We start from the raw sequence: 22,834 nt of genomic DNA on the forward strand, positions 1-22,834 counted from the left end.
CACACGGTGGCTCACCTGTGAACATGGTGACAACGAGCTCGTAGTAACCTCCGACCTCAACGTCAACAAGGTCCACCCCCTTCTCGTCCCAAAACTCTCCTCAACGTCATGAACTCGTAGTAGACTAGTAGCACATATGTTGGGCAGCAGTGTATACGCCACATCCTTCGACCGGCCCACGACTGAGGGGACGGCGGCGCGGCAAGCACAGCCTGGGCGGACAGCGGCGTGGAGATGCGGCCTAGGCGACGCGGCGTCCCGGCAAGCACAGCCTGGGCGGACGGCGGCGCGACAAGCGCGACCTGAGCGAACGGCGACACGACAGGCGCCCTGTGAAAGGTCCTTGTTTGGTTTTGGTAATTGAGTGATAACTTAGGTGGACTAATAGTGTTTATGTGAGATACACAAGAGATTAGTCCATAGGTGATTATGTGATGATGGAGGAACTCATTGCATATGAGACACGACATGGAGTCATATGATCAAGGTGGAGAAGATCAAGATGAGACTTGGCTTGATGGACCGGTTGCAAGAGTGACGGGCAAGTCGGAGGCTTTGAAGCAAGAGACCGCGTGTGACGGTGAAGCTTGAGCAAGACTTGGCGCTGATGGACCGAGGCAACGGTGAAGAGCAAGTGAGGTCAAGATCGATGAACCAATACGGTCACATGATGATATGAAGTGGATCATATTATTTGGTGATTGGTTGGTGCATGTGTTGCATCAACATTGGAGAAGATGGAATGAAAAGCGCAAGGCAAAGGTATAACCTAGGGCATTTCCATTTCACCGGTCATAGGTGTGTAGAGAAGTTTATGACTTGTTTGCATATTGGTCATCTAGTGCCACTTGAGCGATCTAACTTTGCATACGTGTTAGGATCGAGTGGCGTGGCAAGTTTGAGAGGCTAACTTCTTTGAGAAAATATTTATGAAAATGCTAATACACTTGCACATGGTGGTGTACACTTGGTGGTGTTGGCACATTTGCAAAGGAGGTGGTGGGATTCAGCGCTTTTGAGAAAATTAAGTGCATATTTTCTATTGCGCCGGTGGGAAATTTAGAGAAGTCGCGGGAGTGTTTCTCGCTCACCGGACGTTGGTGTTGGTAGCACCGGACGCTAGATCAGAGCGTCCGACTCTAGCGCGTGTAAGCCGAGCACACCGGACGCTGGCACCGGACGCGGACAGAACACTGTTCGCTCGTCCAACGGTGCTTGACGTCAGGGGGTGTTTCTGACTGAAGAGCACCAGGCGCTCAGGGTGCGTCCGGTCCGGTGGCTCACGTTCAGTGACCCTACGAGTTTGCGGTGCTCTCTGCGCATGGGTCCGGTGTGAAGTTGCAGAGCGTCCGGTGTGGCTGGTGCAGGCGTGCGCGCGTGCTAGTCGTTGGTGGCAACGGTCGAGTTCAAACGTCTAGTGACACGTGGCTGTCGCCTAAGCACCGGATGCTGGGGGTTGTGCGTCCGGTGGCTTCTTGTAGTGAGTCCGGTGCCCACGAGTTTTGCCCAGTGAAGGGGCAACATCTAGTTTAGCCCTTGGAGGTATAAATAGAAGTGGTGGCCGGCCTTGGCTAGCGCTGAGCACCCTTGGGACTTAGTGTCCATGCTTGGGGAGTGCTAGTGAAGCCTCTGACTCACATATGCTTGATATTGATCATCCGATTGTGTGAGTGAGCGATTCTAGTGCGTTGCATTGCGAGATTGCATCGAGTGGAACTAGGTGTTCGTGTTTCAAGCCGGTGGTGTTTGTTACTCTTGGAGGTTGCCACCTCCTAGATGGCTTGGTGGCTTGTGACTCCGTCGAAGTACGAAAGAAGATTGTGCGGTGCTTCGGATAAGAAATTGTGAGGGGGTACGGTGCTCACCCCGCGGAGATCGCGAAGAGCAACTCTAGTTGAGCGAGACGTGAAGAGCGATAAGTGGTCTGGTTGGGTCAAGTGCTAGAGCTTGTGGTAAGCACTCCATGTGGTAGAGTGTGACTTACGGGTCACCACTAGCAAGAGGATCGGCGGCAACTTGGAGCTTGTCTCAATGGGGATGTAGCTTGGTGGCAACCAAGTGACCTCGGGAGAAAATCATCGTGTCAACATTGTTCTTCCTGTTGATTTGTAAGTCCCTAACATAAGCTTGTATTTACATTCATATATACTTGTGCTTGTGTGGCTGCTCTTGTAATTAGTTAGCTTGTGTAGCTTGCTAGTTATCTTCTTGCTTGTGTAGCTAGAAGTAGTTCCCCTTGCGTGGCTAATTTGGTTTGTGTAACCTTGTTAGTCATATTGCTTAGTTTGTGTAGCTAAGTAATTTGCGCTCTCTAATTTGGCATTGGTTGCCTTGTTATTGAGCATTGCTAGTGAGCTTAGGAGCTTTATGCTTTTGCTTACTAGTTGTGTAGGAGCTCCCTGATTTGCAAAGTACTAATGACATAGGCTTGTGTGACATTGCTCCTAGAATTGGTTAGGTGAGCTCTTGCTAAGGCAGCACCTTATTTGCTTGTTTAGGATCTTTTACAAGGTGCTAGAGAACTTAGATAGAGGGGTGTAGTCTTGGCTAGACCGATAGTTTTAATTCCGCATTTGTTTCGGTTAGCCGGTGTAATAAATTTTAGAAAGGACTATTCACCTCCTCCTCTAGTCCGTCATCTCGACCCTTCACCCTAGGAGCACGACTGCGTAGCCTGACAACACCGAGCATGGACTCTCTCTCCTAACTTCATCTTCTTCGGCGGCGAGCGTGGCCTAGGCAACAGCGAACTCGGTGAGGTCCACGAAGCAGTCACGGTCAGAGTCCATCTCGTCTATAATGCGCCGGACCTCCCTAGGCCCCCGCGGCGCGCCCAGCTTGTAGCACGGACGCTAGCTCCTCCGCGGCGAGCGGGGGTGAGTGCGGTCGGTGCGGACGAGCGTGGCAGCGTGGTCCAAGCGATTGAGCGCGGGCGAGCAGCCGACGTGAGCGAGCGGGTCGGGGTGGCCGGTGCGAGCGGGCGAGCAGAGCATGGCCGCGTGAGTGTGGCGGCGCGGTCGGCGTGTGCGAGCACACGCGTGCCAGCCTAGATAGAAACCTATAGTTTCTTCCCAACGACAATTTTATCATTTCTCCGTGCATCGGTCGAAGTGAAGACGTCGTTTTTCCATGAAGAAACGATTTCCTCCGTTTACGTTTTCTTTCCTTATTAATTGAGTTGCCATGTCAGCATTTTGCTTAGGTGTCGTTTCATTTAATAGAGATAGAAATCATAATTAATAGCCTATTGAGACTGCCCTCACTGACAGTCAGATAGGCATGGCACTGAAGAAGAATCGTCCTGTACTTGAAACATGGACGTTGGACGATCAGACAACTAACGGTTATTTAAAGTAACCCACATGTATAGTAAGTTTCTAGGACCGACGACCGAGATTTCTAATTACATACTACCTTGAGATCCTATATCCAACAATTCAAGTTAACAAAAAACCACAATTATTTTAACGGGGACATATCTTTAAGAAATGGGCAGGGGCAAGAAGGTAAGCAACCATTCGTCCTACAATATAGTTCGTTCTATCATTCAAAATTAGTCCTTAAATATAAGACACTCTAGATGATAAAATTCAATTTTGTATTAAATATTTTCCATTTATCAATCAATCATTATTAATTACGTTAATAATAGTGTATGATTAGGAAATAAAGTGAGGGTATATACATTTTTTTTATGTTCTCTCTTAATTTATCTTAAAATTCTTAAATATACTTTCTTCGTTCATTTATTTATCTCCATCGTTTTAGCCTTTGACGCAATGACCAAGGAACAAAGCAAAAACACTCAATTTGCATTTAATCATCTCGGGCTAAGTGTATACAAAGAGTCACAGACAAGGAACAATCAATAAATAGTGAAAAGGCAATAAATGCAGACAAGTTGTAGTCAATGAGCAGGAAAGGAACAATAAATGTAGACAAATCTCAAGCTAATATGAAGAAGATTTTTGAATAAAAAGTTTTTGCGGCCTTGTTTAGTTCATTTCAAAAACCAAAAACTTTTTAAGATTCCCCATCACATCGAATCTTGTAACACATGTATGGAGCATTAAATATAGATAAGAACAATAACTAATTGCACAGTTTGCCTGTAAATCACAAGACGAATCTTTTAATCTAGTTACTCCATGATTGGACAATATTTGTCAAATAAAAACGAAAGTGCTACCGTACCAAAATAAAAAAAAAAATCTAAAGAAGGCCTTAGACGAAGAAGATAAATGAACGGAGGAAGTACTGTGTTAGGGAGTACCACACAAATAACGTACCACAAGTGAACTCTTTTTTACACATGTCATGGAGCATAGCATCAAACATACACGTAACAGTAGTAGAAGAGAACGCAATGTTCATAGGCTCCTTTAGTTTCTTGCCCGAAAGAAATGATTGATAGTTCACTATTTTGTTGGTTCCAAAAAAACATCAGTAGCTTCTAGTTCTCCGAGAGGAAGTGCACTCGAGCGAGGGGATGCTCCTTCCCAGCCACCCAGACGCTGGTCTGCGACCACTGCACGTCCTCCCATTCTAGGTTATCCTGCAACACCTGCATCATTGCCGAGGTAGCAAATGCCAAATGCAAATTGTGTTTATGTTTCTTGATGAAGAGTTTCAAGTCTAATCACCAACAAAGTTGAAGTACCTCAAGCTGGTCTGCTGGTAGCGGGATACCGATGGAGCGCATGGCACTCTCAGGCATGGCCTTCTTACAACGGGACCATCGGAACACATCCCGTAATTCATGCTCGCGTCTGTCACCATTTTGTGAGTGGTGACTGCCGCTCTGGTGTTTCTCCGCTTCTGCTTCAACAATACGAGGCTTCTCTCCACTGAAGCACAGCTCGTACCTGTGTAAAATTGTAACAACAGTGAGTTCTATCAAAGTACAATGTGGGAAGCAACCAAAGAAGCCATGAACAAGTGTTCAGAAGTAAAAATACTGGCAGAGGCTTATACCTATCGAAGTGTGTCTCTAAATATATGACTTCTCCTTTCTTCAGTCTAGCAGAAGTATAAAGAGACTTTTTCAATCCCTTGTCTGCCACAATGCTTATACTATATTTTAACCTGGACAAAGAAAAATGCCAGATCATATTAAGCATCCTAAAACTAAACAGATAACTAACTACAAGAGAACAACTTCAAAAGGCACATGAAGTCTATTGTACCAAGAAGATTGAAAACACGCTATACAATTACAAATAGCAATACAAGTGATGAACTGAACATAATTGCAGTAATGAACTACAAATGACATCTTTGAGTGCAGATCAGAAAGTTACCATGGCTCATTGCAGAGATTATACTGTATAGTCACTTCACGGACAAATCTTTGTTGACGCAAAGCATTCTGTAATAAAGCATGTTGGAAAATTCTTGGTTAGAGAGAAAGGTTTGTTGGTTACAGAATCTACCTCAGACCAAAACAAACATTGATTGAACTGGGAATAAAATTGTGAGAGAACAGGGAAAGATAAATGAAGAAATCAAAAGAAAATTACGGAAGCTGCAGCTCTTGTCGTCATTGTACGCTCAACCACAACTGGAGCAAGAGTAGGTTCCACAGCTGATGTGTGGCTAAGGCGAGGCTCGAGGTCAATGGTGCCACCACCTTTCTGAAAAAGCATGTAAAGTAAACTAAGGAAACATTCCATGAAATAGGACCATTATAAGGTCTCAAAAGGTGACTACAGGAGGCACGGTAATGTTCTATATTCACCACACCCTTCATACCTTAACAATGCAGCAGCGTTCTATCTGAAAGCTACAACCAATCCCAGCACCCCAAGCACGTGAACGCACATTGTTCCTCAATGTTGAAGTATAACCTGCAACACATACAAAGTGTTATGAGTAAGCACCATCTGTTCCAACCAAGGTCCACAGAACTATCACAAAATGTATGGAAACTTACTCTCTTGTGGTGGTAGAACTCGAACGGTTGCACGAAGCTCTTGGATGGCAGATGGGGGAGGGGAGGATGTAGGGGAGCAGTAACCAGTATGCATTAGCACTAAAAGAAACACACATTAGTGGCTGAGCACCTTTTAGAAACATAGAACAGTAGTACATAGGAAAACTTTCTAAACTACTTTGAAACTTAGAACAGTACGAAGGAATCTACCAGCCACAAGATCTGAATCATTTGTATAAATATCTGTTCCCCAAAGCTGAGCACCCTTTACCTACACAATAGCAATCTCGACAAATGAATAAAGGAGATAACAAGTAGTGCAAGCTTGGAGGATAATTTTTTAGAAAAAGCAAAACAAACGGAAACATGCTGGTATGCATAAATGCAGCTGTGAGGCAAATAGAAAACATGTCCATAACTAATAACAACCAAGTGAAGCTCCAACAGTATTACTCATAACAGAGTTGCTGACAGAGTTCAGTCCCAACATGGAGAGCTGGGGTAGCCAAAAGTGACCAAAACAGAGATTGTCTGCCAAATCTGTATACTCACTTGACGATTAGTGGAAGTAACAAATTCCGCAGGTATTCGAATTTCAAGGGCAGGACCATTCTGTAGACTTTCAGCGTTTGTAGCATCCTGAGTTGCACTGAACTCTGTCCATGATTTCAGCAGCTCCTGCATGCACTCCCCAGCTTTGTAAACAATGGCAGACACCTCAGACTTACCTGCAATGAAGAGAAGACTGAAATATCAAAACAAGACGTTAAAGATTATAGTCTACCTCATAAATGATTTCATGCACATCGTGATAGGATGCTTATCATTTCTAAAGTGCACCTGATAAGGAAACAGTATTAAGAAGGTTATTAGTCATAACAAGGTTACAGGTACTAGGAAAGCTATCAGTATTATAGAAGTTATCTTTATGATCCAAAATTATCATAGTGCTACGGACAACAGCAGGAAACCTAGAAGGGCTGGCAGACGGTTGCAAAAAGTAGATGATGATTCTGTGGCTGGTTTTAGAGGGGCAGTAGTGTTTAATGGGAATAATTGGATGGAGCAAGTGAGCACAGTTGAAAAGGGAGGGTGAGTGCAGCTACAGTAGGGCGATTGCGGTGAAAACTGATTGTGAAGGAAAGGCTGTATACTGAATTGAATCTTGATTCGCTCCTCTCCTACCTTTGTACTTTAAGAAGAGTGAAATACATCAGCTATCCTTAAACTTGTCGAGGGATTTCATCTAAAAAACTAGAAAAAACTAGGAGGGACTAGGTGGCATTTTATTAAGAAAAAAATAGGCATCCAAATTCGCCTTGACAAGGGGACTTGAACCAAGGTTGTCTGGGTACACATCCACACCCTCGACCAACTGGGCTAGCTCAGCTTCTGAGCTATTAATTTCAGGTCCTGACCTTGCCCAGTGGTTCATTGTATTTGACCGACCTAATGTGTTAATCTGCATACTTGGCATCTCTAAGCATTGTCTCCTTTCATGTTCTCACTCCCTAGTTCATACCTTGTTAGCGCCCATATCAACATTGCATGCTTAGTTAGTATTCACATAATAAGCAGCCAAAAGGTTTATCACAGGTTTTGGACCTTTGGTTGAACTATTTAGTGAGTTAATAGTTCTCAGTTAAATAGCTTGGGGACCCAAATGACATCCAGGGATAAATTGAGGGAAAGCTGCTGCATATTACTCTTTTTAGAGACTGGCCAACAGATCACATCAGACTTGGACTGCTAACTTTTATAACACCGGTGCATATGCATGGTTTCCAATTTCCATAACAGTTCCCAAATGGAAAAGCGCATTAAAACTTGTCACACTGTAAAATGCATTACTTCCAACACAAAAATGTAAACAACTTCCATTTCTTCCAATATAAAAATGCAAGCAACTTCTAATACTGGAGTGAAAGTATGAGCATAAATCTTTATACGAAGTGTAAAATGAATATATACTGAAGTAGATCTTTCGACTACTCCCATTCCAAAGGAAAGCGCCAGTATTCATTGTAGTCAGCTACTATAAGAATGTAGATATTTGACTGACCTTGAGACCTGCAAAACAAAAAATAAAAATATCAAGGACTATCACTGATTAATAATCTCTAGCAAATTAACATCAGGTCCCTATCTTCAGTTCTCAGTTAGGAAGACTGAATTTCCAGAAATGAAAAAGCCATACAACTGCATTTACACTAAAGCCTGGATTTTGTGCCCACCAGGGGGCATGTCCTGGACATCCAAACCAATACAAATAGATGGAAAGAAGGGAGCTGCCATCGTCCCGATCCCCACCCACATCTCCTCGGTCTTGATCTTGACCCCGGCATGCATGCTGCCTCCCTCCCTCATGATGGATCCCGCTCCCCCACCTCCTCCACTGCCCCTCCGGGCTCCGCTGGAGCCACTGCCCTCCACCACAGCCAGCCCTAATCACTGTGAGAACGATGGCCCATCTCTGCCCAACAACCGCTGTCCATAACCACAGCAGCGAGCACCGGCGGCGACCCTGCCGCCTCACCGTTCCACCCACAAACCACCACCACCCCTGGGCCGGCGACCTCCCTGGCCATCCCTCTAGCTGGAGGCCGCCAAGAACCACAAAACCCAAACCCTAAACTCCAACCCAAAAACCTAATACACTAGAGTTAATGGAGATGCTGGACATGGAGAAGAAGGAACCCAGCATCGTAGAGAAGAGGGCTAGCGAGTGACGGAGGTACACATATTCCTACCCCAATAAAATTGAACAGATGAAAAGCCGGGTCAAATTTCTCTTTGTCAGAATGAATCTTGACGTTACACCTGGATGTCCAGGGCATGCCATCCTGGTCGTCATATAAATTTACTTTATATTAAACTTTGAGAGTATAGCAAGGATGCAGCATCAAGCTTACCCTTCACCATCATGCATTCTGGATCGAAATCGAGGTTCACGCTGAGATGCTTGACTACCTCCCCTTGGTCGCACCACCCTCCTGCGTTGGAAACTTCCAGAAACTTCTTTATCTTTCTCCATACCTCCTTCGGTGCCATTACCATCTGATTCCTTGACATTATATATTCTTCTTTGTTCATGCCTGTCCCCTGCTTCCACATCTTTCTCTCTTTTCTTGTCCTTAGGATCCCTATCATGAGCATTCCATAAATCATGCTTAGGTGCCTTGGATTCTGTTGCTGTATTCCCATGCTCAGCACTCTTAACAGCTCCATCAGATGAAGCCTTTTCCAGTGTAGTGTTATCCTTCTCAATTACTACAGATGAATCTTTCCGAGCAGAATCCTTCCCCCTATCATTGTCTTCCTTGTCTCTCAGGGAATCTTTTCTTTCCCTGTCCCATTTGTCAGCATCTCTAATTTGCATTTCTCTTCGCTCAACACCACTACCACTGAGCTGTACACCGGTCCGACGATCATTTCTATCACCTTCTCTTGCACCAAAGTCCCTATGCTTCTCATCCTTCCTTTTCCGGTCCTTGTCTCTGAATTTATCTTCGCTTCTTGGTTCAGCTTTGTTGTCACCAGCAGATTCATGTGCATCCTTGGATTTACGTTCTTCCACAGAAATTGGAAATTTGAGAGTTTCATCAGTACCTTGTAAACTAGGACGGGGCAAAGTCAAATGGCCATCCACATTATCAGCTGGCTGTTCAAAATATCTTTTACCCCTATGTTCTGTGTTGTCCTTCCAGCCTATGTTTGTTGGAACAGTAGGATGACAATCCTTGTCAAATTTGATGTCACCTTTGTAATCAGGATGGCCCCTCCTGTCAGCCTTTATTTCGCTTTGATCTGCTCTCTTGTCTACCTTTACATCACCCTGAATTTTATTAGCCTGAATTTCAATCCTTGAATCACTATAGACATCCCTAGCATCAGCTTTTGTCTCATGATCATCTGCCTTAGTGTCCCTTGCATCTTTATTTTGCTTTGATTCTAATCTGCTGTCAGACGAGATGGGGTGGTCAGCAAAGTTGGTGGAGCTAACAGGCATCCGATGTGTTAGGGATGGTCTCTTATCATCACGAGGCTCCACACGTTGGATTTTTGCAAATCTACCATCATGTTCAAAAGAACTATGGAAATCACTGCCACTGGACTGAATAACTTTCCCAGGACTCGAATACAAGCTGCTGTCATCCAAAGGCCGTTTTGCTGGCGTGGTGTGGCTACCCTCCTCGTGCAACCTCTTTGGAGCACCACTCATTTTTCTCCGAAGTGCAGACTAATTCTTCAGCGTGAGCCAAAACTACCTCAGAATCTCAGATACAAAAGGAAGGAGGTCAATGTTTTTGGTGCAATTTGCTGCAAGAAAAAACTTGGATCAGGCCAGGACACATCAGTTGTTTGCATTTTTGTTTTAATAAAACATAGACAAGAAATTTCATAACAACCACACATCTGGGCAAGTAGTAACTGCGGTGAAGAGATGAAACATAACCCCTGGGTCTGTCAGTTTGGGGAATAAAACCCTGTCACTGAAGTAGTCATGTTTGGGCCTGAAGCTCTAAACTGACCCCAACCAAATCATTTAAGGTAAGAGCAAACATAGCCCACATATTTACAGTTGACAGACCAAAGAAAAAACTACACCCCCATATATGTGTAAAATTAAAAACAGAGCAATCAACTTGTATTGACCAGAACTGGGTTCTACAATGGCATAGAAAGTACACATGTACACCCAATTATTATTACTATTATTTTTATTTTGCAAAGCAATCGAGGTTAGACGGCATAATACATGCATATACACTTGTAATTAGAATCAGATCCGAATACGAATAGTAAGTATGTTAGGGTTTGGGCGCACGGTTTCGCAGAGCAGGAAGGGAAGACCAAGGAGAGGCCGTACCTACGAATTACGTTAAGGTTTGTGCGCACGGCTTCGCACAGCGACCAAGGGGAGGGAATAACTGGCGAAGGTGGCTGGTGGCAAAGTAGGACAGCAGCGACGGCCGGCCCAGTCGTTGGTGAGTATGCTTAGGGTGATGAAAGAAGAAGATAAGGGGACCTACCTGCGGAGCTGTGTGCCGGCCGCGGGGAGGGGACATCGGGGATGCAGAGGGCGGACGCCTCGCCGGAGGTGGTACTCCTCTCCGGGTTGCGGCGCGGCGAGCGGTGCGAGGAGATCGGCCGCGGGCGAGACGAGTTCAAGCGGCGGGGGCGGGCGATGGAGAGCAGAGTGAAGAAATTCAGAGAGAGAGAGATAGAGTGAATGACAGATGGACCATCCCATCTTTTCGTCGAACGTGCAAAATTTTTCACGTATTCCTAAAATATTTTATAAATTTTTTCAGATTTCTCGTTATATCGGCACTTGTATTAAACATTAAATATAAATAAAATAAATAACTAATTGCATACTTTATTTAAAATTTGCGAGATGAATTTTTGAGCCTATATTAAACAACATTTATCAAGTACAAAACAAAAGTGCTACAGTGTTAATTTTATAATTTTTTTTTAAAACTAAACAAGACCAATGTATCAATCCATCCCATCACGCTATATCCTATCCTAATCCTAGTATAACAACGAAACACAGTATTTTTAGAGACATAATAGTAGTAGTATTATATTTAGGCAAACATTCTAGTCCTGGTAGTAGTAGTATTATATTTAAGCAAACACCGTTGTGCCATTTGGTAGATAAGCTCAAACAAACAGACTCAGAGTTGGTTCTCACTTTGGAAAATGCATGTTTATGAGCCAGAAGATAAACACGGTAGATGTTTATCGGTGATATGGACTAGGTACTGAAGAAGTACGCGAATCAAAATTTTCTCACAAAATGATGCACAAGTACGTGAATCAAAATTGCCACGAACAAGCAAGTATTCGATGAATAACTGTTGCCACAGCTCAAGTATGCTCGTGATATCAACCAATGGAGTAAGTTATGCACGATCATACAGAGCTAGGAAGCGATTGCTGAGATATATCAAAAAGTGAATCATCTATCACTTGTTCTGTGAGGGAAAAAAAATATACACACACCAATCCACAAGAGTATAAGACAGAAAAATAAAGGGAGCTCAGAACACGACAGTCTTCTTCAGTTCATATGGTAGGACACGAAGCTCGCAGTATGACTTGATAGCCTCTGCTAGGCACTGCTTCTCAAGGTTCTCAGACTTGACAACAAAACTCTGTAACGTGTCTCGGTGAGAAACTCGTTCAACCTGCAGCACAGGAAAAAAAAAACAATGAGAGAAAAACTAAATCTCCAACCGCCAACTGGAAATAGGCAATATTAAAAGCGTCGTGTTTTAGTATAACTTCACATCCATGAATCTCACTGCAGAACAAATGCCACACAGCTCTGATGGCAATGTCTTCAAGCATGACCGTAGGGTCCCCTTGAATCAAGGTCAGTGCTAATTACCATGTGAAACCCTACAGTCTTAGGCTAAAAGGGATTCTAAAAACTAACTAACTGTGCATTAAAAAAAAGAACTAACTGTTTGCCAAAGTCGATCCCACACATAGATAGACAAAATCTGGCATATATCATGTATAGTTTACGACCAAATTTTAACTGATGATGATGCAATCCATCAATTCGACACCTAAGTTAGCTGCTGTGTGAAAAGTATGAGTACCATCTGTTCAATGATTGGCCCAGCATCAAGTTCCTGAGTGACGAAATGGCTAGTTGCCCCGATTAACTTCACCCCAGCATTGAAGGCCTGAAAAATGGTAAATAATAATACATCTTGTTCTTTTTTCTTTTTTAAAAAAGTAGATAGCAGATTAGGTTAACACAAATGTGATACCTGTCTTGAAGGACTCCCTCCCTTAAATGAGGGAAGAAGGCCATGATGAATATTGATAATGTCTTTACCATATGCTTTTAAGAAGCTTTCTGAGAGTATCTGCAAGGAAGAATGAATATGTGTCAAAGATATATGGGTGAGGTGACACTAGTCCGTATTAAACGTTGATGCTGACCTTATTGTTAGAGTATATGAGTATTAGGCCCATGAGGCTAGGCCCATGAGGCCCATGTATCCCTAACTATATGGCCACCCTGATTAGGGTTAGCCCAATAATGAAATCAGAAAGTCTAACACACCGCTCCTTCACCGACACCCGCGTCATGTTCACCCGATGGTGACGCGACATGCGGCTGGGACCCTGCAGCCCCGGGCTCTTGCGGCGATGCCCGGGGACTCGCAGGTCTCACCGGTACCCTCTTCCGTCCGCGAGGCCTTGCTGGACCCTCACTGGCGCCGCGCGATGGAAGAGGAGTACGCGGCCCTCCTCGCCAACCAGACATGGGATCTGGTGCCACGACCGCCGGGCTCCAACATCGTCACCGGCAAGTGGATCTGGACCCACAAGCGCCGGGCTGACGGCACACTTGAGCGGTACAAGGCTCGCTGGGTTCTCCGGGGCTTCACTCAGCGACCCGGTGTCGACTACGACGAGACCTTCAGCCCGGTGGTGAAGCCGGCCACCGTCCGCACGGTGCTCTCACTGGCTCTCACGCGCGGGTGGCCCGTGCATCAGCTGGACGTCAAGAATGCCTTCCTGCATGGCGTTCTTACTGAGACAGTCTACTGCAGTCAGCCGGCGGGATTTGTTGACTCTTCTTGTCCTGACATGGTGTGTCGGCTCAACAAGTCTCTCTACGGCCTCAAGCAGGCCCCCCGGGCGTGGAACCATCGGTTTGCTGCTTTTCTGCTGACTTTGGGGTTTGTGGAGGCCAAGTCAGATACCTCTCTGTTCATCTATCACCATGGGGCAGAGACTGCATATCTGCTGCTCTATGTTGATGACATTGTCCTCACAGCCTCCACTGAGTCACTCCTTCGGCGGATCATTGCATCACTTCAGCAGGAGTTTGCCATGAAGGATCTGGGTGCTTTACATCACTTTCTCGGGGTCACTGTTGAGCCTCACCCTGCTGGATTACTCCTTCACCAGCGGCAGTACACTCTTGATATCCTGGAGAGAGCTGGGATGACTGACTGCAAGCCCTGCTCCACTCCGGTTGACACACAGGGCAAGATATCGGAGGCTGAGGGTATACCAGTGACAGATCCCACCGCTTATCGGAGTCTTGCCGGGGCACTTCAGTACCTCACCTTCACTCGGCCGGATATCACCTATGCAGTACAGCAGATCTGCCTCCATATGCATGATCCTCGGGAGCCACACCTCGCCGCTCTCAAGCGGATCCTACGGTACCTCCGCGGCACAGTCGACTTCGGTCTTCTCCTTCACCGACGGTCGTCCTCCACCGAGCTCGTCGTCTACACCGACGCCGACTGGGCCGGGTGCCCGGACACCCGCCGCTCCACCTCCGGCTACGCCGTCTTCTTAGGCGGCAACCTGGTGTCTTGGTCGTCCAAGCGACAGCCGGTCGTCTCCCGCTCCAGTGCCGAGGCGGAGTACCGTGCTGTCGCCAACGGCGTGGCTGAGGCTTCCTGGCTCCGTCAGCTCCTCGCCGAGCTCCACAGCCCTCTCTCCCGGAGCGCACTGGTCTACTGCGACAACGTCAGTGCGGTGTACCTCTCCACCAACCCGGTCCAGCACCAGAGGACCAAGCATGTGGAGATCGATCTACACTTCGTCCGGGACCGGGTCGCTGTCGGCGATGTTCGGGTCCTCCACGTCCCGACCACCTCCCAGTTCGCCGACATCTTCACCAAGGGTCTCCCGTCCTCGACATTCACCGAGTTCCGTACCAGCCTCAACATCACCAGTGGCTAGTTGTGTCTGTGGGGGGCTCGTGTGTTGTACCTCTTTTCTTTCGTGTCCAGTCTGCGAACTCCGCTGTGACGGCAGTTCAGACTGCGGGGGGATGTTAGAGTATATGAGTATTAGGCCCATGAGGCTAGGCCCATGAGGCCCATGTATCCCTAACTATATGGCCACCCTGATTAGGGTTAGCCCAATAATGAAATCAGAAAGTCTAACACTTATGGCCAAACTATAGAGATGAAAAGGACATTGATATGCTAGCCTATCATTATCTGTACTATGCAAAATGGGTTTATAGAAGTGGAAGAAATTTTGCTTAGAGAAGAAAAAACAGGCAGCTTATATATTATATTGAAAGCCAGGGAAGGTTGAGGTAGTGAATAGCTCTGAATTCATCTGCTCAGAGGGACATTGACTAAACATACTGGGTGTCCCTAACACAATCAGCAAACTTTTGGTGTTATATTTATATACACCTCAAAAATAAAGACAAGAAGCTCTGGAGAATAATCCAAAGGAAGAGCTGAGTTTTGTATGCCTTATAGAGATTATGCGACACTAGCACTTTGCTCGTGTTTCACAATCTTTTGGCATTCACTCTGAGCTAGGGATAATAAGATACTTAGAAGAAGAAGAAAAAAAAAGGAGCAGCAGTGTTGTTTACCTGCATGTATCTTGCCAGCACAACAAAATCTGTACCCTGGATCAATTCCAAGATCTCTTGCTCTCTTTTGTTGCCAGGTGCAGTGGGTAAGTAGTGGTATGGGATTCCATGCCTCTGGAGAAAACGCCGTACATGATTATCTTGTGGTCTATCATGGTTGCTGTATACAGTGAGAGGAGTGTATATATGTATCTGAGAGGTGTTTGCCTTTGCTAGAGGAAAGGAGGCTGACATAACAAGTAACATATGGATGGGGCCAAACAGAAGAAGAAAAAAACCCAGTTGTGTAAAAAAAATGACGGGCCTTAATTACCTTATGACGCAACTAATGTGTAGTGGAAGCCTGCCTTCTTGCCATCTATGGAGCAAATCGAACAAGCAGTGGTCCTATAGCGAAGAAGAGAAATGGTTCCTATTGGTACATATATACTGATTGAAGGGAAGGCCGCTTCCAAAATAAAATACAGTAGGTTAGGTGGTACGGAAGGGCTGGGAAAGATAGAAAGGAAGCTAACTAACCTGCTTTGATGCGAGGATGGAGATGTTGTATTTGGGGTCAAGGTCGGGTACTCGTACGGTGGATGTGTGTGCATTGAAGCAGCGGGAGAGATTGAGGAAATCGTTGTGGAGCTCATGGCGCGGCCAGAGCCTTGGGTTGTAGGTGAACTCACTGGAATGGCAAACAAACCGCAAAGGAAGGAATTTCATTACATATAATATATACAGTACTCGTATATCAAAGGATAAATAAATAAATAATAAAGTGTGTGTATATATATAATATCAATCAGTAGCAGTTGGCAGACACAATACAATACAACCGTGCTGCAAAGAAACTGCAACCCATCCATCCAAATCCGATACAATAGTACCTGCGGGAGTAGAAGACGGGCTTGTCGTCGGGGACGAAGACGTCGACGCTGTGGATGTTGCCGCCGCGGGAGGCGATGCATTCCGAGAGCTTGGCGACGATGCCAACGGCGTCCTGCGTGGGGTTGAGGGCGGGGGGCAGTCAGTGGTAGGGATTAAGCGAAGCCGGCACGCGGAGAACAAGCAGGCAGAGAGAGAGAGAGAGGGAGGGAGAGGTACGCAACGCACGGGGCACTGGAAGAGATGGATGCCGAGGAGGTTGCCCGCGGGGACGGTGGCGGAGAGCGGCCGGCGCGCCAACGATAGCATCGCATTGGATGGATGATGGGTGGGGGGAGGAGGGCTTCCCGAGCCGCGAGCAGGAACAGCCGGGGCCGGGCACCAGAGAAGAAGAACACAGGCGGGACGGTTGGTGGATGGAGGAGGGATTCCTCGCCTTCCCTCGCCTCGGCCCTCTCCCCTCCCCTCCCCTCCCCCTCCTTGGGTGAAGGGGTGGGGTGGACGTGGACCGCACCGCACGCACACCCACTCCCACTCCTTGCTCCTTGGGAGTATTCTTTTCTTTTGAATTTTGAAACCAATCAAACTACTGCTACTCCTTCAGTCCCAAAAAAAAATAACGTTTTTTACTTTTAAAAATCGTATTTAACCATTCGTCTTATTCAAAAATTTTATGTAAATTATAAAATAAATAAATCATTAGTAAAGTATCTCTAATGATAAAATAGGTCTTAACAAAATATATAATATTTATGTAAAATTTTTGAATAAGACGGATGATCAAATAAGATGTCTGAAATTCTAAAATGACACTTTTTTGGGAGGGAGGGAGTACACCAGTTGATAGGTCTGGGCGTTCGGTCTGGCCGAACCGAACCGATCGGTTCCTCGGTCATTTTGAAAGTTCGGTCATCAAAAAACAAGGACCGATCGGTTAATAAAGACCGAGCAATTTCGGTCTCGGTCATGACCGAACTAACCGGACTAGCAGATTTGTATCAAATTTCAGCAGCATGTTTGTACAAAAATAATACAATATATTTTGGTTCTCCTTATTCAAATACTAACTACAGCAACATCTCACAACTCATAAGTCACAAATTCACTATGACACAATAAAAACAACACACAATCAAGTCTTAAAAAGATAAAAAAAAATAGTTTAGGACTCCCAACAGAGAATTTCGTTTAGTTCGGTTAACCGACACTTATACCCGAACTAACCGTATAAAGTTCGGTTAGTTGGAAGCAGGGACCGAATTTATGACCGAAAAATTCGGTCTCGGTCAGTTCGGTTCGGTGTTCGGGTAATTATGCCCAGAGTGACCAGTTGATATAGGAGTGATACAAAGGCCTTGTTTAGTTTACTCCGAAATACAAAAAGTTTTCAAGATTCTCTGTCACATCGAATCTTGCGGCATATGCATGAAGCATTAAATATAGACGAAAACAAAAACTAATCACACAGTTTGACTGTAAATCGCGAGACAAATCTTTTGACCCTAGTTAGTCTATGATTAGACAATATTTACCACAAACAAATGAAAGTGATACAGTAGCGAAATTCAAAATTTTTTGACGTCTAAACAAGGCTAAAGTGCGTATAGCATATATTTATTTATCGGCGACGGCGATGGGTTCCTGTTCCTGATTGAGAAAGAAATAGCCTGCCAATTACATTCATCATCGCATCGACCTCGGATTCATTCATTCAGGCCTTGTTTCCCAGTTTTTTTGAACTGTAGCACTTTCGTTTTTATTTGACAAATATTGTTTAATAATAGACTAACTAAACTCAAAAGATTCATCTCAGTATTTACTGTGCAATTAGTTTTTGTTTTTATCTATATTTAATATTCTATGTATATACCGCAAGATTCGATGGGACCGAGAATCTTGAAATTTTTTGGGTAGTTTTTAGTACTAAACAAACCCTAAACCCTAAAGGATGCCACGGTAAGGAGGCCGGTGGTGGCGGGCGGCACGCTGAGTCGAGGAGCGGCCATGGTAGGCGAACCTTGAACCCCAAATCCAATCCAATCCAATCGGCTCCGTAGCTGAGCGGCTGCTCTGCTCTGCTCGTTCCTCAGACTCGCACTGAAGGCGAAAACTTTCTTGTCCTTTTATTTTTATTTTTATTTTTACCGGGCAGAAGATTTAAGTGATTATCCGAATTATTATAATTCTTTTTGGCCAAGCCAAAGTTGGGAAAAGGCTTTTTCTCCTTTCCCTTTTGCCGAGCGAAATATCTCGGGCGGCAGCACGCCGAATCGCACTATTACAGAATTACATATTACCAGGATTATTACAATTGACAGTTGACACACCATCAACCTCTTGTCGAGACAATGACAAAAACGGCTGCAGAAACCATACGGCAGACGGTTGATCTGGTAAAATTGCTACAGGAAGGGTAAAATTGTTACCAATCTTTTCTTCTTGGGGTTGAACAATCAACAACTAGATCAGAAGATCTGTGCTAGGAGTTATCATATATCGATCGTCATCTGCATTCGTTCGGTCGTCGGACATGAAAATAACCACACGCTCATTCGGATGGAACGGTTCCATAGTCTATATTGCTCCGATCCTAGAAGAAGCCTATAGAGGAATGACCTCGACATCATCGTGCTCACTCTTCTCTGCTTCACGCTCAGCGTTGCCTGCTCCGTTCTCCAGGGCAGCAGGACCACGGTTCTCTGACATGCTCATCTCTTGAATTGGAGGTGGGTTCACAACAGTCATGGGCACGGCATTGTTCTCTGCCAGCCGTCCCCTCCTCTCGCGATGCTCCTGGCAGTTGGCACACCAGTGCAAGCAGCAGTGGACCATGCATGGGTCACACGGTGAGTTCTGGAGCAAAACAAGACAATAGCGACTAGTTAGCTAGCTGTACGTGCACAGCCACACGGAGAGAGCTAGCTGTAACTTCTTAACAGTGGAAAGCAGCCAAGATAGATTGCACCTTGAGATGATATTTCCTCTGAAGTTCCTGGCGGAAGATGCCAGTATAGGTAGCACATAACCACCAACTGAACACCAGACCTTCTCCAATCAGGAATGAACTCCTTGGATCAACACCATGAAATATTGCTGTCAGAATCGCCAGTGTGATCCCTCCTTCAACAAACACAGCATGGCACACGCAAGGAGTTGTCCAAGGGATGTCCTCCCTAAGAGCCTCGACGTTGCGCCCAAACAGCACGCAAGGGCAAAACAACCCAGTTCGGCCTAGTGTCACAATGAACAGACAATTTGATAGTTACATGATCGTCCGCTAGCTACCTTTCTTTCAAATCAGCATTCTAGAAATAGCATTCATACAATTATGGAGAAAGAGATAAATGATGCACAAAGCCAAATATGGTATTGAAGTGCTGCAAAGGAAGCAGTTATGTTAATCTCTGATGGTTTGACAATCCGAACCTGATTATTTCATAGAGCACAGCGATGTATAAAAGTGCTACGCAAAGTAAGGAATACAAGAAGCATTCTATCCTTTGACGATTCTTGGTACTGAGCACAATTTCAGTCAGACACATCATTGACATATAATGCTCATAAAACGACTTATCACAAAATAGCACCATCTTCTGTTAAGTCTCTGCACATGGAAAATCATAAAAGATGGGCTCAGTGGTGGACCCGAAGCTTTTAAGGACCCCAGGAGGTTTGGATTAAGCAGCAGATTTGGCTTAACCTAACCTCCTCTTCTGTATGTAGGATACACAATAATTAGAACCAGAGGAGGGGGGAGGGGGGGTGCACAGCAAGTTAGAAAAATGAATGCACGAAGCAGATATTTTGGACTGATTATCATTGTAAGAGGTGGAAAGCAATCCTCAGTTGTATTCAGAGTTGCCGAGTCGGATTCATCAATCAATCAGCAAACTACCCTAGCTATACTTCAGGAGAACCATGGAACATGGGAGCAAGTATCTCGCTAACAACCATGAATATTTTACAGATGGAAATGTGGAATGATGCATGCATATTGGCGCCGAGACATACAGGCTAAAAATTTTCGACGGAATCGGGCAGCCAAGTCCAAATAGCATTTACAACATCTAAAACGGTATGCCACGTCAGACCCTGAACCTAATGTCCATCCGAAGAGCATGAAACGAGGGGCAACTAATGCCTCAATCAATCAAATCAATGGATTCTCCCTACTAATGAGCCCGATTTTCATGGAACCCATCATGAAAAGCCACCAAAAACCCACATGGCTTGACCAATAATGACGATGATGCAGGTTTTGTGAATGACGCGGGGACTGAAATGGTAGATCAAGGTGATGGCAGGGCGACGGCACCCCTGCCTGCTCCTGGTAGTGTTGACTAGGAAAGATAATGCAACGAGCTATTTGGATCGATGGGTGAGGTGGAAGAGAGAATAGATTACATACAGGTCTCAGGGTCATCGGTGCATCCGAAGATCCCGGTGGTCCAGGGCTCGTCGGCGGGCGGCTCGTAGCTCTCGGGCAGGACCTGGCCGCACTCGCTGCACCTCCGGCCTTCGAGCTGAGGGAGTAGGGATGAGATTCAGATCGAACCCATCGGAGGAAGGATACCCTAAGAAGAGAGAGGGAGACCTGCGGGACGTGGACTGGCTGGTTGAGCTCGCCGGGGCGGATGTCCTCGGTGGGGGCGTCCTGGTCCTTGGTGAGCTTGACGTAGCGTGACGGGTGGCTGCTCGTAGCATCCTCCGCCATGGTTGGCCGGATCGGAGACGAGACTGGAGGAGTAGGCGAACGAGATCTCGCTGCTCTGCTGCCTCCCCCTGCTCTGCTTTGCTTGTCCCGTCTGCGTGTCTCCTTCGGACCGGGCCGGTGCGGTGCGGTGATGGGCCGATAGCTCACATCACATCACATCACATCACATCTGCGGGCAGGAGTAGCAGGCCGGGCCCTGATCAAGCCCAAGCTAAACTACTCCAATCCAATCCAAGCCAAGCCAAGCCAGTCCATCCATCCAATCCAAGAAAGAAAACGCGGATGAATGAAAGATTCAAAAAAGAAGAAGAAGAAAACACACACACACACACACACACACACACACACACGGATGAATCTGTTTTGTGGCAACTGGCAAGAAACAGCAACGTACCGTAGCGACAGACAGACGGACCATGCTTAAACTAGCTACTAGGACCAACCAAACCAAACTACGTAGGCGTTGAGTTGAGGGAGTTACCTTGACAGCGACATTCGTCGATCCACAAGGCACGTCTCCACTAAAAAACAATCATCACTCCAAGTCCCACTGTAGTATGTATATATAAAATCAATCAGCAGCGGCACATGCACAAGCTAGCACAACAATAACACAAAGGGTTTCGATCGAGCTCAAGCTATAGCAAGAATTAATGGCAACTTACGCTTCAACATCCTCCCTTGCCTGCCTCTTCATCGTCTTACTTGTATCCTTGGCTCTACCCGGGAGCCATGGTGGCAGCATTGCCATCTACTGGGGCCAGAACGGCAACGAGGGCACTCTCGCCGACACCTGCGCCACCGGCAACTATGCCTTTGTCAACATCGCCTTCCTCTGTAGCTTCGGCTCGGGGCAGAAGCCGCAGCTGAACCTCGCGGGTCACTGCGACCCCTACTCCAACGCCTGCACAAACCTCACCGCAGACATCAACTCATGCCAGTCCAAGGGTGTCAAGGTCATGCTCTCCATCGGCGGTGGCGCTGGAGGATACTCCCTCAACTCCAGGCAAGACGCCTTCAAGCTTGCCCAGTACATCTGGAACAATTTCCTCGGTGGGCACTCCGACAAGAGGCCGCTTGGCGACGCCGTGCTCGACGGCGTCGACTTCGACATCGAGGGAGGAAACCCTGACTACTATGGAGCCCTTGCGGCATACCTCAAGTCCTTGGCTGCCAACGCCAAGGGCAAGGAGGTCTACCTGTCAGCGGCGCCGCAGTGTCCTTTCCCGGACCAGTGGGTCGGCAAAGCCCTTCAGACAGGCCTCTTCGACTATGTCTGGGTTCAGTTCTACAACAACCCACCTTGCCAATACACACCGGGAAGCATGGCCAACCTCGTCAATTCCTGGAACCAGTGGACAACAGGGATCACAGCTAAGTACATCTTTCTTGGCCTGCCGGCTGCACCAGATGCTGCAGGGAGTGGATTCATACCAGTAGGGAGCCTCAAGACGGAGGTGCTTCCCGCGCTCAACAACTCCACCAACTACGGAGGAGTGATGCTGTGGTCCAAGTTCTACGATGACCAGGATGGATACAGCTCGGCCATCAAGAATTCCGTCTGATCTCATATATATCTGCATGTTCGTTTCCACTCTGAATATGAGCGTCTGTGAGAGAGAGAGAGAGAGAGTTGTGATGTATTGTCAGTACTACTTCATATAGTTTGGCTTAGTCTATATGTGTGCATACGAAATTCCATTGAATAAAAATATTTCTATTACCCTTGCATTCTATGGTCGCTGGACTTCAATTCAAGACGAATTAGAATCAACGGCTAACAATAAGTACCTTGTGCCTGGGGGTTAGGGCTCCAATCTGCATCGATATAGTCTTATCACGCCTGAAACAGATGTCCAGATAATCAAGTATGCCGAGAAAAAAAAAAGGAAGGGTGATATTGTTTAGTTCACCCTAAAAACCAAAA

The 22,834-nt window shown here is 46.0% G+C and overlaps 4 protein-coding genes across 5 annotated transcripts; 1 reads left to right on the top strand and 3 right to left on the bottom strand.

Annotated features, from left to right (window-relative positions):
• On the bottom strand, nt 4,239–11,160 carry LOC8081559. Of its 2 annotated transcripts, XM_021450776.1 has the most exons (13): nt 10,966–11,160; nt 10,803–10,876; nt 8,845–10,252; nt 7,995–8,002; nt 6,485–6,660; nt 6,143–6,203; nt 5,933–6,031; nt 5,752–5,846; nt 5,520–5,633; nt 5,301–5,368; nt 4,975–5,085; nt 4,661–4,865; nt 4,239–4,564 (listed from the first exon to the last, which is right to left on the bottom strand). In XM_021450776.1, exons 3-13 carry the CDS (start codon nt 10,152–10,154, stop codon nt 4,454–4,456), a joined length of 2,358 nt encoding a protein of 785 aa, XP_021306451.1. In that variant the 5' UTR covers nt 10,155–10,252; nt 10,803–10,876; nt 10,966–11,160; the 3' UTR covers nt 4,239–4,453. The 2 variants fall into 2 exon arrangements, with proteins under 2 accessions (XP_021306451.1, XP_021306445.1); XM_021450770.1 differs by lacking the exon at nt 10,803–10,876.
• Nucleotides 11,758–16,692, bottom strand: LOC8081560 (formyltetrahydrofolate deformylase 2, mitochondrial). The gene is made up of 8 exons (XM_002468658.2): nt 16,422–16,692; nt 16,196–16,308; nt 15,843–15,993; nt 15,637–15,710; nt 15,324–15,483; nt 12,727–12,825; nt 12,553–12,639; nt 11,758–12,132 (listed from the first exon to the last, which is right to left on the bottom strand). The coding sequence occupies exons 1-8, from the start codon at nt 16,500–16,502 to the stop codon at nt 11,986–11,988; spliced, it is 912 nt and encodes a 303-aa protein (XP_002468703.1). The 5' UTR covers nt 16,503–16,692; the 3' UTR covers nt 11,758–11,985.
• Nucleotides 18,425–21,005, bottom strand: LOC8081561 (cell number regulator 6). Its single transcript, XM_021451572.1, has 4 exons — nt 20,788–21,005; nt 20,602–20,716; nt 19,159–19,424; nt 18,425–19,046 (listed from the first exon to the last, which is right to left on the bottom strand). The coding sequence occupies exons 1-4, from the start codon at nt 20,905–20,907 to the stop codon at nt 18,795–18,797; spliced, it is 753 nt and encodes a 250-aa protein (XP_021307247.1). The 5' UTR covers nt 20,908–21,005; the 3' UTR covers nt 18,425–18,794.
• Nucleotides 21,561–22,770, top strand: LOC8081562 (hevamine-A). The gene has a single exon (XM_002465996.2). The coding sequence runs from the start codon at nt 21,561–21,563 to the stop codon at nt 22,470–22,472; it is 912 nt and encodes a 303-aa protein (XP_002466041.1). The 3' UTR covers nt 22,473–22,770.

Source organism: Sorghum bicolor, chromosome 1 (genome assembly GCF_000003195.3).
Source record: "Sorghum bicolor cultivar BTx623 chromosome 1, Sorghum_bicolor_NCBIv3, whole genome shotgun sequence".
Taxonomy (NCBI): Eukaryota; Viridiplantae; Streptophyta; class Magnoliopsida; order Poales; family Poaceae; genus Sorghum; species Sorghum bicolor.